At 45.1% G+C, this 18,528-nt stretch overlaps 1 protein-coding gene across 1 annotated transcript; it reads left to right on the top strand.

Annotated features, from left to right (window-relative positions):
- Positions 1-837: 837 nt before the first annotated feature.
- Positions 838-12,463, top strand: LOC144157655 (uncharacterized). Its single transcript, XM_077688471.1, has 6 exons — positions 838-974; positions 1,737-1,864; positions 2,640-2,812; positions 8,606-8,664; positions 10,303-10,368; positions 11,840-12,463. Exons 2-6 carry the CDS (start codon positions 1,739-1,741, stop codon positions 11,989-11,991), a joined length of 576 nt encoding a protein of 191 aa, XP_077544597.1. The 5' UTR covers positions 838-974; positions 1,737-1,738; the 3' UTR covers positions 11,992-12,463.
- Positions 12,464-18,528: the final 6,065 nt, after the last annotated feature.

Here is an 18,528-nt window from a genome sequence, read left to right as displayed (position 1 = left end):
ACATGGCCAGTATGTCATTATTTTGGAGGGAGTAAACTTACCCTCCGTGTAAGTAATTATAAAAAAAAAATATTCGTTACCTACTCAATTGCCGGTCTAGGGCGCAAGTATACATTTGAAAAATGAAGCCACGTAGTAAATAAAACAATCACATTCAGGTTTGCAGTTCGCAGATGATCGTCTCCAGAGTTAGGCCTTCAATACGCGAGTGTTTTAAAATGTCGTATTGCTCACGTAATGGACATATCTGGTAGTAATGTCCTGCAACATGAATTTAAAAAAATACTGAGCACGCCGCTTACATTTGGCTCCCCAAATAGCCTCGCAAACTGGCTTCATGCGGCCATTGTACCTTTTTCATTGTTTAATGTAACGCACGCCATCGTAAAGACTGTGACTGTTCCACATGTAGTTCATGCCCGCAAGCAAATCCTTGACAGCTAGTTATCAGAGGCCCCAGCAGAAAAGAGGCAAACGATTTTGAAGCGGACCGCTTTCAGAAAAGCGCAGACTCTATCCTTCACCATCTCTATAGACTCACTACAGCCGTGTACAGATCATTACGATTGAAGCGTAGCAAACGGGCTTCTGGACTCCCTCCAGCTAACGCACGCAAGGCGCTACCACACGCTTTCCATCGGTACGCCTCGCTCGTCACGCGAGTGTGACCTTCGACACGCTCTGGGATCTTCCACGGGGTTTCCTCAGCATTGTGGCGACGCCTGTTTCATGAGGAGTGATTCGGGCAACAGAGCCTGCACGGAAGACGATTTCTTAAAGGATTATAAATCATCACTAGCGCGACTCATTGTCGACATCCGCTCATAGCGCTATGGTCTATACCTTGCCCCAGGGGGCGGTATATAAGTGTCCGCACTCTTTCTTACAACGCAGTTTATCGAAGCATCTTCTCGTTGTCCCCCGTTCCTCATACGGTTGTGCAAGGTACATCGCCACAGTAACGTCATATTTAGGTGAGATCACCACGCTTTGAAAATGTGCTTTCTTATGCCTTGTGCACGGCAGCCACTTTTGTTAAAGGGACCCTTCAACACTTTCGATAAGCGCTGTCACTCTTTTCTTCGCGTCAGGAAACACTGCGAAAGCTATAGTTGTCGCCAGCACGGAGCGGTACTGCGTGTTTGCTCGTCGCACCAGATACGCCTTACGTTTCTGCTTCGTTTTTGTGGCGTTTTGTAATCTTGCTATAGAAAAGCGTTCATTGATGCAACTGAAGGAAAACCGGCCTACAGCCGCTACATGGCCTTAGTGACGGAATTCGAGCCGTTGAAGAACGTCGAGACCGGGAAAGAGAGAAAAAACTTTTTAGCAAATTTATAAGTTATCTGATGGGCATAAGGCAGTAATTTTTGACTGAGTACTACTTTGCGACTTCCTAATCTAAGTACTGGGTGTGTTGGCGGACTACGTTCTGCAAGCAATTAAGATTAAAAAAAAAGTCGAAAAAAATTGTTGCAGGATCCCTTTAAGCCACTTTGTAAGCCTGCAGTCACTGTTGATTTCCATTCCACGGCCGCATTTGGTGGCTTCCTCTTTACTCTGGAAGCTTAAAGACCCGTATTGTGGCTGCTCAACTGTAGGGTACTTTTAGAAGATGTAAGCAACGATTCAAATGCAAAGGAAATACAAGCAAGTTTTAACCTTTCATTCAAAACGATTGTTCCTTTTAACTCGCTTCATTCATTCGGGCTTCGGCCTCTTCCGGCCTTCCGCAGCGATGATTTTGAAATCACTGCTGTCAGCCGACAAATGGAGGAGGAAGTACGCTTGGATAGCGTGGGCGTCGATGTTCTGCCTCGTCGGATGTGCCTCATGCGGTACCCCCCTGCAAGAATTCTACCAGGTGCGTATTGTATTCAAGAATGAGTACGTCGTTGAGGGCATTGGCGATTCAGTGAGTGCGGAAATTATGTCATCTAATTTGGCCAATTTCAAGGAAAACACACATTTAATGCACAAGCAGTTGTTTTAGGACACTCGTAACTCCAGCGGCGGTTTTTATGAAATGTCTTCGGAGTAATGCCCGAGCCACCGTTTCGAGATCTTTGTGTCTGCTCTGAAAAAACAGTACACGCTGAACTGAATACAGACCACTGTTATGGCAATTAAACTCTTTCATTGGTAAAACGTGTCGCCACTTCTGTCGCTAAAACAGCGTTGTGCCTAACAGCGCTGCACCGTTGATTTCGCTGCAACGCTTTATTCCGTTGATGCCTGCATGATATTATTGACGCCCCTAAATGAAAATGATGAAATTACGGCATCTTGTTTAGCCAATCTGTTTGCACTCGCAGTAGCTTCCTGCTATAATAGCTCAGACTGCACCGCAATCGTTCTACCGATTGTTGAGTGACGACCAGTTCCGACTCTATACGGAGAACTCTTTCAATTATAGACGCAAAAACATGGCATTAAGTACCAATATTTAGCTAACAATTACCGATAAAAGTGTGCGAGGGCTGGGTAAACAGCTAACAATTTTTTGCTTTTCGCGCACGCGAAGAGCGAAAACGTTAAGCTATAACATGTCAAAACCTTCGAAGCGGTGCTCTTATACATATTCTCGAACAGGGGGGCATCATTTCTCGTAGCCATGATTGTTACCTTGCTCTGCCCAGAGAGTACGCGACAAGTCCGTCCTGCTTCACCAGTGCTTCAGGAACGTGACTAACTTCGAGGATTCTCGGTCTACGGACGTCACCGTGTGCATCGACGGTAGGGGTCAGCTTGAGGGGCGGACCAACGTTACCATGACGTCGAGGTGCCAAGGGGATGCCGAGGAGCCGAAAAGGTGACACAGAAAGTAGCAGTCGTTTGTGTGTTTGTCTGCTTATTTTTTTATTTATTTATTTATTTAATTATTTATACAGGTACCTACATCGCCCTCACGGGCATTATTGTAGGGGGAGAACAACCAAAGAAATACAGTACAGTTGATATAGCAATAAAAATGGTTGAAACAACTAATTGTTGAGTTACATTATCATAAATAAGGCATCACATTGTACATACAAAGCAAACACGCAAAAAGAGAAGAGTGCTATCGGTTACACAGGGCAATATAATAAATAAAAAAACAAGAAGTACGAAATACGTCAAAAATGTACAGTAATGATTAGTTCAACAAAAAAATTGTTCACATTTCTAACAGAAGATGAGGGAGGCGCAGACAAAATTTCCTCTGGCAAGCCATTCCACTCATGCGTGGTCCTTGGAAAAAAGGCGTATATTTGAATGCGTTGATCTTGGACGCGTATTCCCGCAGTTTTAAAGAATGGTCAGTACGGGGTAACACATAGGTAGGTTGTCTTACATACTGTTCCTTCTCTATGCCTGTTCTGTTTATGAATATGCTGTAAAATAGGGACAGTCTTAGGTATTTTCGCCGGTCAGCTAGCAGAGGCCATTATAATCCTGAACGAATGTCAGCTGATCTTACGATGAAGTTATAATTGCTTGCCACAAAGCGTGCTGTATGTGATTGTACATGTTCTAGGGCTTCTATATTGATTTTGTTGAGGTGTCTCAGGCACTGCAAGCATATCCTAATATGGGACGCACATTGGACATGTATAGTGTTTCTTTCAACTTAGTTGGTGCATGTCTAAAATTGCGCCTCGAAACATTTTGCACGCGACAAGCCTTTAATGTTAAGTAATTAATATGAGCGTTCTAAGAGAAGTTCCTAGAAAGAAAATGATCCCTAGATATTTATACTCTGACGTAATTTGGAATTTGAGGCTGTTTTTGTTCGTAAATCTCACCAATTTGCACTTCGGCAGATTTAATGTCATTCTCCACGAATCACACCAAGAAACTACAGAGTTTCAGGTCGCTCTGCAATTGAATGGTGTCCGCTTTACAGCCAATGTTACCGTAAATGCAGCAATCATCAGCGTACAGTGGAAGACGGCTAGAGATATTGTCAGAGATGTCATTTATAAAAATGGGAAAAAGCAAGGGCCCCAAAACAGATCATTGCGGCACTCCTGACAATACACCGACACTTGATGAGCACACATTGTCAAGAATCACGCACTGCTGTCTTTCAGAAAGGTACGCTTCGATCCACATGAGGAGAGCATTGGGTATGCCAAGACAACGAAGCTTTTGCAACAACAACACATCTGACACGGAATCAAATGCCTTCTGGAAATCCAGAAATATGCAGTCAACCTAAAGGCCTGAATTAATAGAAGCTGCAATGTCGTGCGTAAACTCGACCAGTTGTGTATCGCACGAAATTTATTTATTTATTTATTTATTTATTTATTTATTTATTTATTTATTTATTTATTTATTTATTTATTTATTTATTTATTTATTTATTTATTTATTTTTTTATTTATTTATTACATACCTACATGTATCATTGGGCGAGGCAAATAACGATTACAAATTCACTTTTCCTAGCCAATGTTTAAAGGAGTACGAAGGGGAAGCTGTTACAGCCGCCATTTCGGTTGCGGAATGAGGAGAGCCAAATGGGGGACGTGGAGTGATCACCCTCCATTATTTTTCTTGCCATGTCCTAACAAGTCCCCTATTGCGTTACGTCCCCAAAGTATCACTAGGCACCCATTATCGAGTCGATCCAGTACACAAGCACTCGGAAGGCTCACGATTATATAAACCTACAAATTGCAGAATTACGGCAACCTGCTTAAGTAACTCAACGACACCGGTTCAATGGGCCCAAACAACCTACATGTCCTCTCGTCTTGATAAGGGGGAGGGCGGTACTCTAAAAACGTTTTGCGCAGAGCATAAAACCTGGAAAAAAAAGTTGGTGACATGTACTTGCTTAGCTGCAAACGCGGTCGAAAGACTGCAGTTTTTGCCGTCCCTGCTACGTAACTCCCCCTCTTATCTCCACCTACTACCGCTCACGCTGTTACCCTCTCCATATCGTCAGCAATGGAGACTTTGTACATTCGATTCAAATTTTCCGCGCGCGCAGTGCCCGCGCATCATTCGTTGGGACTTTTGGGGCTCGTTGTTCTTGAAACAGCTCAAGGAGTTGTTTTTTGGTGTTTACTTCTCTCTTGCCTTTCTTTAGCACCGTTTTTGTGCGTTTTTTATTTGCTATCACAAAATACAATTCGACGCTCAGTTTAAAAACAAAACTCTGTTGTTGGTTGTGAATTTATGTTTTGCTATACCAGTTTTAGTTGTTATTAAAGTTCTTGTGCACATGTATACTTTTTGTTCAACCATTCTTCAACTTTTGGCAGGGTTGTTGAGTCCAGTGAGACAGACAGACAGACAGGCAGACAGACAGGTGGACGGGCGGATGGACGGACAATTTTCGCGTTTAGGTAGTATAAGAAGGTCTATCGTTCTTAAAAACTGTGGTCTTTTGCAAAGGCTGCAGCTCCGCCAGCACGAACTTGCTGCGGGAAGCATTAGCGAGTTTTGCCGGGGACAGCAGTTTTCTTAGCGGCGCATGCGTCTTGATACCAGCTACGAAAAGATAGAAATCAAAATTAAAATAAAATTGAAGGAAAGACAATTGCTCTAAGAGTGCCAGTGAGTGTAACAACGTACAGAACGCAATGTAAGCAACACACATTGCCATACCTGCACATAAGGCGCCAGGAGATTTTATTTACAAGTAAACAAGTGAACGAAAGGATAAAATCTTCATTGAACAAGGGTTGTTGTTAAAGGAGCCATGAAGAGAAAATACAACTTGGTTTAATTTGAAAGAACTAGGATTCAGTATCTCACTCAGCTCCATTAAAGCCACAAAAGATGTTTTTTAACGAAAAAAAAGAAAGAAGTATTTCAAAATTTTCAAATTTTGCGCCACAGTGACGTGTTATGAGCAAGCATGACGTCATACGGGCCAACAATAAAACATAATTTTCAGTGCGTTAACTGCACGTTAGCATTCAAGTGATGGGGTCAAATGGAACTAGAGGCCCCATTACAGACGTCCAGTCATGTGTCGTCGCGACAGGTGAGTTAGGCGGCCGCCAATCGCACAAACAAGGTTCCGTGACGTCATAGAAAAGTGGCGAGAAATTGGCTAGGGGGTCGCGACTGCTTCACACGTTTTCTTTAATATCTCCGTTATTTGTTCGAAGATTGCGATGAGATTGGTATCATTGTTATCGGGACTAAGCAGTCTTTCTAATAAATCCAACTTGTATTTTGTCTTCATGGCTCCTTTAAAGGGGCACTGACACAAAAATTTTGCATCTTGTTATTTTTTTTTTGTTGCGATAAGTAGCTATGACCTACTTATAACATGTAGAAACCTCATTTGCTTCAGCGTGCGACGGTTGTTTAATTAGAGGCATTTTCAATGCGGCCAGTCGCAGTTCGGTTTCAGCGAGTGCCGCGAAACGATGGATTTTGTGGATTTTGTGTGAACAAAGCAGACCACGTGACCGTCGCAGGGATATCACAGAGCAGAGCCGCCGTAGCACTGTCGAATCCGCATCGACGGCAGTTTCTGCGAATACCCCAACGTACTGATCTCGTGAGGCGCTTAATTAAAAAGCGACCGTGGATGTGACGCAGGCGCTGCGAGTGCAAATGCTACCGCGGCTAGAGAATGACGCGCACGCTCGAGACGGTGGGTGGCAAGACGCGCGCTGCGAGCAAGTGGCCGGCCTGCCTACGGGTCCGCCTACAGATGTGTTCGGCTTATCACTGCGGCGGATATTCGAGTGCCGCTCTCGTAAGCGGTGCAGATGACAATTTTTAATGCAACCCGCCATCGCCGCTTTAACTCCTTTCTCATGTAAGCCACCATCGTCGGGACTTGGGGACAATTTCGTGCAGCGGTAACAAGCTATCACTCGAGCTACCTGCGCCGGCCTGGGCCACTTCGCGGCCGTGGCCGCCGCCTGCACAGCGACCGTGCGGCTAGCTGAGTAGGCTTTTCGTTCCTCCGGCGCGTTTTCGTATCCAATGGTAACAAACAGTAACAGTAACAGAAACAGGGTGCCTGGAATCGCTGTAGAACTTTGGTCGCGGCCAGCTGCGCGATGAGCTGACGAAATCACGGCGCCTCCGCCGCCAACGATCGGGTCGTTCGTTCTCGAGAGCAGAAGCTCCCCCCTCCGGCCCTTCGATTGGAGCGGCGAGCCGGGCGAGCCGGCGAAAAACTCCGGCAGTGCGGAAGCGGCACACACAAACTCGTGACGTGTTTGGACGTTGTTTATGTACACAATATCCTCGGGATGTCGATTGCGCGTGGTCCTCTGCTCGCTGCTCGGTTGCGTTTCGCACACTTTAAAATTGATTTTAAATATGTTCTAGGCTGTATTCGCCGCTGATATTTTGCAGATGATGTATATGTGTCCCCACCAATCTATCTCCGAAGTTATCTCGCCTTCAAAATTTCGTGTCAGTGCCCGATTGGAGTTGCCTATGTCAGCGCCCGATTGGAGTTGCCTATCGCCTGTATTTTTAATCCGGTGATCCCTGGCTGTGCTGATTGCGCGGGCCCTCCTTCCAATAGGTCAAGCTGGAACCTAGAGTTTTTACTGGCCAACCATTCCTCTCTCTATGCCTGTACGTTTGCTGAACGCATCACTGGAACTGTCACGCTCGAAAGTGGTGGGTAAACTCTAAAAAAAAAATAAAGCCGTTCCACACAATGTCCAAACTGTCGGAAGTGCAGAGCAGTGATTCGCCATAATGGGCTGTGGCGCCGTTTTCCGCTCACTGCAACCATCCAATGCAAATCAAATTTCCCCACTTCGCAGTGCGTCCCTGCCTGAAACTGCGCAAACGAAAGTTTTGTTCTGTTTGTGCTTGTTTTCCCTCCCGCACATGCCCGCGTTGAACTGCCACTTTTTCCGCTCACTATCGTAAAAAACAACCCAACGAGAGTTCCTAACTAAATGAACGCGTGTGCTGCCGGTTAATTACGCATATTTTGCCTCAAATGTACCTACAGTTTTTTTTGCTCTTGATAACGGGGAGATGTATGACAAGCGCCAGCGTTTCACTACTTGCAAACGCTTATGACTGTATAAACCACTTGGCTTTCGAAGCTCTGGGTAAAGTCGCGACGACGGCGGCTACAACGGAACGCCGGCTCTACTTGGGTCCAACGAGCGAGCTACGACGACAAGGCACGGTCCTAAAGTGTTCTGCATTGAAAAAGGTACCAATAATAACCAAAAGGCGCTACCCCTGCTCGAGTGCTACCCCTCGTATTTACCGATTTTTTTCCCGTTCCGCCTGGACGTTGGTCATCGCGAACTAAACTAACCGATCACTGCAGCCCGAAAAGAGGCAGTTGGCGATCAATGTTTGCAAAACCTTCACATCAATACTGATGTCACAGCATAATATTGGCAGTTTTGTAACGCAGATTTCCAGCTGCGTCCAGCTGATTTGCGATTTGATTAAATGGTTGCTCAAAGTTTTACGCTTCCTCTGAGCAAATCGATGTCCATCAAGTCAGCCTCTTACATTTAAAAATGCGCTCGGCAGCTGGAACAATCATCACTGTTTATTATGCGGGAACTTGAGTGCTAATATTTTATTTGCCATTATTCATTCGTGCTCCAAAGCAGCGATTCGGAAGAATGTGACCCGCACTATACCTCCTTTATTTCAGCGTCTTTGCAACCACCGTGTACAACGCGGATTCAGACAGTGCATCAGTGGTCGGCGAAGGTAAGGCAAGCCCTAAATGTACTACAGTTAAACCTCGTTACAAAATACACTGTTACAAGAGACACTTGGTTATAAGAGACATTTGAATGATGCGGTTTGGTTGGTTTTCCTATGTTCACCATGTTAGCAACATTGTTTACAAGAGACCTTGGTTACAAGAGATATGTTTGTTCGTTCTCTTGAGTGTCTCTTGTAACGAGGTTTTACTGTATGTGAAGCCGAGATATGAGCACTTCCCGAAGATCAAACTTTTACTCAAAGTTAGATTACAAAATTTACTGAAAATTACACCAGGAATGTCTAATTATTCCGAAAAAATTGGACAAACGCATAATGAGCATGGTGGTAACGAGCTGTATCACAAACATTTCAGGCGGTTTTTCTTTTCGAAATGAGCCAAATCTACAAACCGAAAGAAGTCAGATAAAATTGCGGTGACCAAAAAACTCCGAAACCTTTTCTTAAAAAAGAGGTGGCAAGAAAATAGGTGAGATAACGCCCTGAAAACGTCTATGCAGATGGTATTTCGTAAAGAAAATGAGCCAGATGCTGCGGTGGCACGGATCGACACGAACCAAATCCATTTGCCCAATGGAAGTTTGTTATGGCGCGGCTATTCGGACTGTTTCTTGTGTGTTTTGAGAAGGTTTTTGTTATTTTTGGAGCTGGCTTATCATGAATTCGGACGACAATGAAGAGATCGGCGAGAGATCTATTCCCAGACGTCGACGACAAAGTGATCAGAAGAAGAAATTAACTAAATGAAATTGAGAGTTGTGGAACTATCATTTTATTTCGTCTCCCACGGCCCAACAGAGTAAATCTGGTTTTTTATTCGTTTTACTCCCATACCTACCATTTTAGTGCTTAACTAAATAGCTCTGGCAAATCCTCCCTCTGTGGGTACGAGTCACTTAATTAGGGTGAAGAAGAAGATATGAGCAGCCTTCTTGTGAAGCGTTTTGTGAATTATCACGACAAGGCAATGAAGAGCTTGCTTACTTCACAAGTGTCTTGAGGCGTGCCCGACAAAATTATCCTATGGAAGAATTCTAAAAGAGCTGCGTATGCTGCCAGGAGGCTCTTCAAGTGTAGTTGCACTGTTCTTTAAGTCCTGCTGCATATATTTTAATGCCTCTCCCGCCAAAAGTCCATCGTACAATTCTTGAAATCAAGTTATATAAAGTTCTCACAAGAATATCGTATCAAAATGAATGTTTCCATTCAATACCACCCAAAATCCAAACTTATCATTTTTATTGGTAAGATTCAACGCATAGTTTTTACTTGTGGCCGTAAACTTCTCCTAGCTGACATATGGAGAACATATCTTGTAATAGCTTTGACAGCGTCCCATTTATGTGCGGTAACAAACTTTCGTTTTTTCCTCAAATTCGCTTCTGGCAGGTTTGGCTCATTAAAAAAAATACTCCGCATTTTTGCAAATTCGAAATGCGTATTAATGTTTTCAATATTTTTCTGCAGGCTGAGGTTCTCTGTAAATTAAAAATGAATAATATTTTCACTCACACTTACGACTTGACCGCTCTCTTTGTTGTCTTTTTAATATTTGTACATTCGCTGCTCTTTCGTCCAAAATTAGAAAAAAACAACGTCTTCTTTTGTTTTACACTGCAGACCAGACCGTGGACATCAGCATGCCGCTGCCCCCATACAATGAACAAGCGTACTTTTTTAAGCAGCGTAAGTATCTGCAATACCACAACTCTGAACCCCACCGATGGCGGAAGTTGTTCCCTACGCAATATACATTAATTCTTAGCTACAAAATTTGACCTTGTGCTTCCTATATGAGTGTGCTAAGTGTACAAGCAGACGCACTTCCCATTGGTGTTAGCGGAAATTCTTGAATCGTGTAGGTATTTCTTTACCCCGAACTATCGATGCACCCAACGATGTTTCACATGCCATTGCTGCCTTGAACATTAGAATCGTAACGATAACCCAGCCGAAAAAGACGAAAACAGAAGTTTCTCTAGTTTCTCGTATTTTCGCGTGTCGTACTGTCGTCTTGTCGTATTCTTGTCGTATCGTGATTCTGATGTTCTGTCGTGTGTGCCGTATTCCTGTCCTGATTTTGATGTTTCGTCGTGCCGAATTCCTGTCTTGTCGCGATCTTGATGTTCCATCAGTAGTTGAACATGGTTTGAATGTCATTGCCCATTCGGAAAAGCAGCGTAAATGACAGTTTTGTTGTGGCTACAGGAATGTTTGTCGTTGAAAAAAATTGACTTTGTCGTATCGACAGAAATGTGTGTCGTAACAACAGATGGCTTTGTCGTAAGAACAGGGCTTCTGTTATCACGACACAGTTTTTTGCCGTACGACAGGAATTCTTGTCAGGTTCTTGCGGTATTCTTGTTGTAAATTTCGACTGCGAAGAGATTTGAGGTTGTTGATTACTTCCGCGGGGGAATAATTTGTGCACCGTAAAAAGCTTTCCGGCAAAGGTCACCGTACTTGTCGGCGGCTTAGAGTAATCCGTATTGCAGAAAATCGAAAAGGTGTTTTAGTTGTTGTTGTTTCAGTCCTCGGATCAACACAACACTGACGCAGTTGTTTGGCTAGAGACGCATGTTTTAATACGGACAAGTTGCTATTCCGTGGGTTATGTCAATATTGGATGTACGCTAGGGCAGAAGATTCCGAAGTACGGGTGTTGAGGTACATGTATTTGTATTTTGTTTTGTATAATGTGGTGTCCTCATATTCCAGGCTGATATAAAACAGGTCATGATGGCCGACAAAAGGTAAAACTGGGCACGTAGAGAACGTTATACATAAAATACATGGGACGCATAGACGAAGCCCAGGAGAAAATGTACCTGATCCCAGCTGGTTTATGGCTAAATTCCCAGCTGGGACCAGCTAAGACCAGCTGGGCCCAGCTGGGAGTTTAACCATAAACCAGCTGGGACCAGCTACATTTTCTCTAGGAAGAGGACAACTCGGTTACAACAGTCAAGAAAACGTGGGAAGATGTGCACAGCCGTAGACAAAATTATTGGTGACACGTGTAGCAGCAATGCTAGTGGGTGTTACGTGCATACTGAGGACCATGAATCCGAACCAACAATCTTTGTACAAGTGAGTTCTCCAGATCATTTCTGTTTGTCGAAGCGCATGAAATAACAATAACGAATTGCGTACCCAGGAAACAAGGCGACAGACGTGGTCGGCTTCAAGATCTACGACATGGACGAGTCATGCGAGAACGCCAAGGCCCTGGCAGAGAAAATTTGCCCCGCCAACAGCTGTTCCCTTACCTACGTCAAGACCAACCTGCAGGCCACGAACGTCGACTGACTTCGTTCTCTGCTTCTTTGCCTTCACGAGTGCAAAATAATCGAGTCTTTCTTTAGTTGCTTATCGCCTTGAGTTAATAGCCTCATTTGTAACCGACTATAGCGCACGTTTCTGTGGTAACAAAGTAAAAATTACTATAACCGGGAACGCCCCATTCACCCTCTCTTCCCCCATCACTCAATACACAAGACTCGCGAATCTGGCGCCAAATTCAAACAGAGACTTACTACAACATGACAATTTTATCTCACATATCACCAACCTTTTTCCCTACAACTGTACAACATGTAGTTGTAGGGAAAACCACCACTTATCACCTCATGTGAGAGTGCGTTAAACGTCCCAACCCAATCCCATCCCCGACATTGGAGAAGTGGGAGCATAGGCTGACCAGCTTCCAGCTCGAGGATCAGGAATACCTAACTTCCAGGGCACGGGTTGCTGGGGTCCGTGATGGCGGCTTGGACTGAAACCACCATATATATATACATATATATATATATATAGTAGGGAAATGAGGGGCTCGTTGAGGAAATACAGAAAGATAGGTCAGCAGTCTACAATGCCACAGGAGGCATTGTAGACTGCTGACCTATCTTTCTGTATTTCCTCAACGAGCCCCTCATTTCCCTACTATATTATTCTGCGAAAGCCTAGCGAGGGTCTCGGTTCTGGCAGCCTTGATGCCTAGGTAGCATAAGAGGGCTTCCCGCCAGTTACCCGCTCATGACAGGCTGTAGACGTTGGAGTCACGCCCCGGGGGTTCAAAAGAAGGTCCCCTTCTCCCCGTGTAGTCAGAGTGGCGCTGGCTACCACCCTCAAGCGTCAGATACACTTCTAGTAAATATAAATAGCCCAGAAAGTGAAGGAGAACACAGTAGCCCAGATAGCCGAATTGGTAAGGCATTCGACATGTAATCGAAAGGCGTGGGTTCGGTCCCCACTCTGGGCGCGTGTTTTTCTTTCTTTCTTTCTTCTGTATATTTAAAAAAAAAATGTTTACTTCATTACTAGTAGTGAAAAAAGAAAAGAGCCTTACCACACCCCTATGCCTCCTGTGGCATTGTAGACTGCTGACCTATCTTTCTGTATTTCCTCAACGAACCCCTCATTTCCCTACTATATTATTCTGCGAAAGCCTAGCGAGGGTCTCGGTTCTGGCAGCCTTGATGCCTAGGTAGCATAAGAGGGCTTCCCGCCAGTTACCCGCTCATGACAGGCTGTAGACGTTGGAGTCACGCCCCGGGGGTTCAAAAGAAGGTCCCCTTCTCCCCGTGTAGTCAGAGTGGCGCTGGCTACCACCCTCAAGCGTCAGATACACTTCTAGTAAATATAAATAGCCCAGAAAGTGAAGGAGAACACAGTAGCCCAGATAGCCGAATTGGTAAGGCATTCGACATGTAATCGAAAGGCGTGGGTTCGGTCCCCACTCTGGGCGCGTGTTTTTCTTTCTTTCTTTCTTCTGTATATTTAAAAAAAAATGTTTACTTCATTACCAGTAGTGAAAAAAGAAAAGAGCCTTACCACACCCCTTTGCCTCCTGTGGCATTGTAGACTGCTGACCTATCTTTCTGTATATATATATATATATATATATATATATATATATATATATATTGTTACGGGACTAAGGTGGACAATGCCTGACAGCTCCTTGAACTAACGACGATGATGACGACGACGACGAAGTGCCTCGCGCGAACCTTGCGCGAGCTCTGTCATGGCCGCACTGTACATAATGTGAATAGATCGCTTCACTCCATCGCATCGTTCGTCTCATCTGTGTCCTGCCGCCACGTAACATTTTGGTGGAGTGTGCGGTGTCATCTCCATCCTGGCCTCCACATCGCATCGTCTCCACATCGCATATATATATATATATATATATATATATATATATATATATATATATATATATATATATATATATATATATATTAACACTTTTGTGTCAAAATATAAAAGCCGAAATCGAACACCCCTACGTATAACGTACTCTTTAGTACTAAAGGTTGCTTTCTCACAAGAAGACCCTGTGTGCAGGGGTGCACCCTTTACAGGCCGCTTGTTCCGCTGTACTGGCGTCATTTCCGTGACGGATATGACGTCAGTGAAATCTTTGTATCCGGGAATAAAACACTTTCGTGTTAAAAAACGCATCCCGTGGCCGGAATCGAACCTCGGTTCCTCGTGTTACGAAGCTGGCGTCGATCCAATTGCTCAATTTCGACATTTTTTATTACATGGGAGAATACGATCAAACGTGACAGTGAGATGACTACATAGTCCAGCAAACAAAAGAATACACCGAAGTTATGAGAAGCACAAATACATCAAAATTCAGACAAACACACACAAGCGTTAAAAGAGGGAACTACTCAGGTGGTTGGTCAAGTGAACTATACACAGTATGTACAAATGCCACAATTTCTCGGAAATAGGACTTTGTTGATCAAGGTGGCTCAGCATGCCTATCACATAAGCGATATACAAACCAGTCAACACAAACATGTCATAAGGCGGCTCACCAGGACAGCCTAATGGCAAAAATCGGATTAAGAAAGGCGTACTACCCATGTCTGCAAAATGTCCCAGAAAAAGACAGCATATCTGCAATCTACAAAACAGTGATCGACTGTCTATGATCGAGAACCGAGCCGACAGGCTGTCGACCGAGCTATAAACAGACCTCGGGCTTCCATCCAAGTATTAGCAGGGAGCGTGCCAGTGTGTAATTTAAAGAAAAATGTGTTAACACCTGGTGGAACACATTTTACACACTTTATTGAAGACATCCTGGTACGGACACTGTAGGTACGGAACACAATATGAAGGCATGAAAAAAAGTCAGGAAACCAGCGAATCGGAAATAGACTCGCGGGAAGCATTAAATATGTACTTTTAAGGCTAAACCGAGCTTGTAAGAAGTGAAACGTGTCAACCACTTCTTTGAGGAAACCTCGCGGACTTCGGACTGCTTCCACAGACACCGATGACACCACAATATCAGGGAGCCTGTGCAAGACGTGTTTGCAGTACAGCTTTCAAGCACGGATGTTGAACTTTTTGGAGAGTAGAATAAACAAGAAGCAAGCTGCCAAACAAAAAGATGAACAAGCCCAAGCCCCCTCTCACATCCGTAAGTAAAAGGTTATCGTGACGCGTTGGCTCACTACGCGAACACGAAATGAATGTTGCGAAAATCTGGTTAAAAGCCTGTATCCTGAATCGAGAACTATGTAACACCTGTAGGACGGGTGTCAAGAAACGTGTTACACGCCAGAGCACGAGAAAAGATGGACAGCTGCCGTCCAATTGGCGCCGTACCTTCACCGCCTGCTCCGACTAATGCCAGCCAGTATTGCGAAACTGCGAGATGGGCACTTCTAAATACGTCAGGTCACTATTCCAATTGATTACGGCGATGCAATCTGGTGTCGTTCCCCATTCTCCCAAACAAAATCCACAGCTTTTCTCGAAATTCAAGGTCGTACCCTCACAAAATACTTGTGTAATGGCAAGAGCATTCTCCATGCTTGCCTTTTCGGTACAAAATAAAGCGACATTATCGGCGTATGCTAAGATTTTCACTTCGAAGGACGATAGCGTACGCCAAGCGGCGAACGCCAAGCAGCAGGTACCGATTCGCGCCGTGCGCACCAAACCGAAATGTTAGGCCTACTGAGTGCACACCTGAAAGTTGCTGTGGGTATTCTAGAAAAGTGGTACCTACCTTCAAAGTAGCACATAATCGCAGTGTGGGATTGGCCAACCAAATAATCCGTCACGAGAAAGATTGGCATTCATCCATTGTCATCGTTAGACGGAGGAGGAGGACGAAGAGGAAGAATGGAATGGAATGGATGACTTCTATAGGAGGAGGCCAATAGGCCCTGTTGGGGGACATGGGAAAAAGGGTAGGGGAAGATGGTTCATATAAAGTCTTCACTGCACTGTGAGGGTTCACTTAGCACGGTATGCACAGTTGAAGTTGCGGCGAGGACACTCTAAACGGCCATGATCGGGGTGAGCAATTGGAGCCGTTTAGGAGCCACAAAGCAACGTTACTAGAATTGCCACAAAGGGTGTTTTTTTTTTTTTTTTGGGGGGGGGGGCATCTAGAGAGTGGGTGAACGATCCGCCATCATACTACTTTATAGAGACCTGTTTTGAGACCGAATTCTGTAATTTGCTGTAAAATTTTGGGGTTACTCAACTGACCGCGACCAGTTCCTTACAACGCAAGTACGCCCGACGACTTCTGAAGAACATGTCCAACATGTCAGAGGAGGTATAAACTTCATTTCTATATTAGTTCAGGAGTAGTGGCAATGGAAGGTCTTCTCAGTCCAGAAGTCCCTGGGCGGTCGCTGCCTGGCGGGCCCTTTCAGCCAGACGAAAATGGTCGCCGGGATCCGGGCTGGCTAGCATGCCTTCCCACTTGGTTGAGGGAGATGATGGGGGTGAGGGATGGTGTGTGGGAGCTCGTCAAGATCATGTGGTAGAGTGCGCAGAGTTGGCGACTGTACTTGCAGGTGGCGGAGTAGGAGGTGGGGTGGAAGGCGTGGAGGAGGGTGCCGTGCGGGTAGGTGTTGGTTTAAGGACGGCCATTATCACAGATTCGCAAGCGGCCTGGCGCCACTACGCCGCCGGTAACATTAGCCCTAGAGTCACTAAATAAGGTTTAGTGACACTAATTAGTGACACCTTATTTAGTGACACTAATTAGCCCCGGATACATAGGCTCGACGAGGAAGGGTCGAGTCAACTGGCGGGTTCAGCTATCTCGACCACGTTTGTATGAACCCTGACCAAAGAATTGAGGTGAGGGGAGCGGAGGGGTTCCCGAAAAAGGAGCTATCGTATTTTCACGATTCTAACACGCACCCTTTTTTGCGAAAAGCTAGCCCTAATAGTTGTGTGCGCGTTGCAATCGGGCTCAAAACAGAAATAGGCTTTAAAGTGGAAGTCCCCGCAATATACAACTCAATCCAATAAAAACAATCCGTCAACACCACGTGAGGGAATTTCGGCCCACTAATTCTGCTCATTCCTCAATGGCATACCGCATACCTTGGTCAGCTGTTGCACTTTTTTTTTTTTTTTGGGGGGGGGGGGGGCTGCTGCAATTAGCCCGTCACACCTAGAATTATGAAGATAAAAACACTTGAAATAGCAAACAGCATCAATGTTCCCTGCTATAACTTCATTTGCGGCAGCAGCTGGATACGCAATTTAATGAAGCACAAATCATTTTTGGATTCCAGAGTTGCATACGCCAAATAAAACCTTCTTCCAGGTACGTGGTGTCATGTCTTCATCATCTGCGCGGTAGAATCAGTGTCAAATTGCTATTTTTTTTTTTAATTTTCCTGCGCGAACTTACCCGCGCGTCACAATCGGGGGTGGGTTAGGATCGCGCCAATACGGTATTCTGCTTCTCGCGGCCTGCCGATTCAGCCCAACGAACGAGCCAACTGGATTCGCCACGACGGCTTTCCGACCCAACCCGTCCGCTTATGCATGGAGGGGTCGAGTCCAAAAAACCCGTTTCTTGCGACTCAACTCGCCCTCGTCGGGTCAGTGTAAACGGGGCTATTGCTCTATTAGTTCTCCGCATCCTACAGTCCATCACTAGCCCCCCTTACCTCTACATTTTCTGCACCCCGGAACATGAGTCTCTGGAGGTGGGTTAATGGGGCGGCGCATGCTGCCGCCCGCGCGCAGGCCTACCGGGCGTTCCCCTCCAGCACTCGAGCGTCACTGTCGGAAGAGTACCATTCTGTGCCTCAAAAATACAAAGACGTCGAACACTACCGATTGGGACACCGCACCTTACCCCCCGCCTTACTACAGGTTGACTACGGAAGTAGATCGGGTGCATCATGACTTTTTTTTTCTATTCGAAGACGCCTTAAATCCTGCGCTTTTCGGTGTTCACCTATTTCGTCAGAACTTTCTCGGGTGATATCTTCCGCCGCCTATTTCCGCAAGATATTCTAGGCGCTATACAAGTACCCAAAGCATGGAGCGGATCGTGTGTTGCATTGTGTGTTGGGATGCGTAGACTTCGTGGGAAAAAAAAAAGTTTAGGAATTTTCAGATTTTGAATGGGACAATACAGTATAATTTAGCAAAAATTTGTGCCTAACGCTGATCTGGACACGCTCTGTGAAAAGCGTTAGGTCATATGTTTGAACGTATACCATTAATGACGGCAAAGCGGATGTTCAAATATTCCGCCCTTTTGTTTCGGCTAGACAGGGGTTTGATCGAATCCATTCCAATCCGCCCAAGTAGTACGAAACAATTCAACACGCATCCCATTCAAGATTCAACGCACCGTACACGCCGGACAGCTGACGGACAACTAGGATGTCGAACATCCAGCGAGCAAGCGCAACTATGTAGAGGTGGTTGAAGAATTTGCCTTCTGCGGCAGATTATTGGGATAAGGTATGGTTTTCCAACGTTCATGCTTCTGACGGTATCGTACCAGCGGAAGAAGCTCTTTGGCAACCCCTTGAAGTTGTGGGT

The sequence above is a fragment of the Haemaphysalis longicornis genome, unplaced genomic scaffold (assembly GCF_048455015.1).
Source record: "Haemaphysalis longicornis isolate Haplotype H1 unplaced genomic scaffold, Haemaphysalis longicornis Haplotype H1 scaffold_10, whole genome shotgun sequence".
In the NCBI taxonomy this organism is placed as follows: Eukaryota; Metazoa; Arthropoda; class Arachnida; order Ixodida; family Ixodidae; genus Haemaphysalis; species Haemaphysalis longicornis.
Note: the sequence above shows the minus strand (reverse complement) of the source record. Positions and strands in the feature narration are given on the sequence as shown.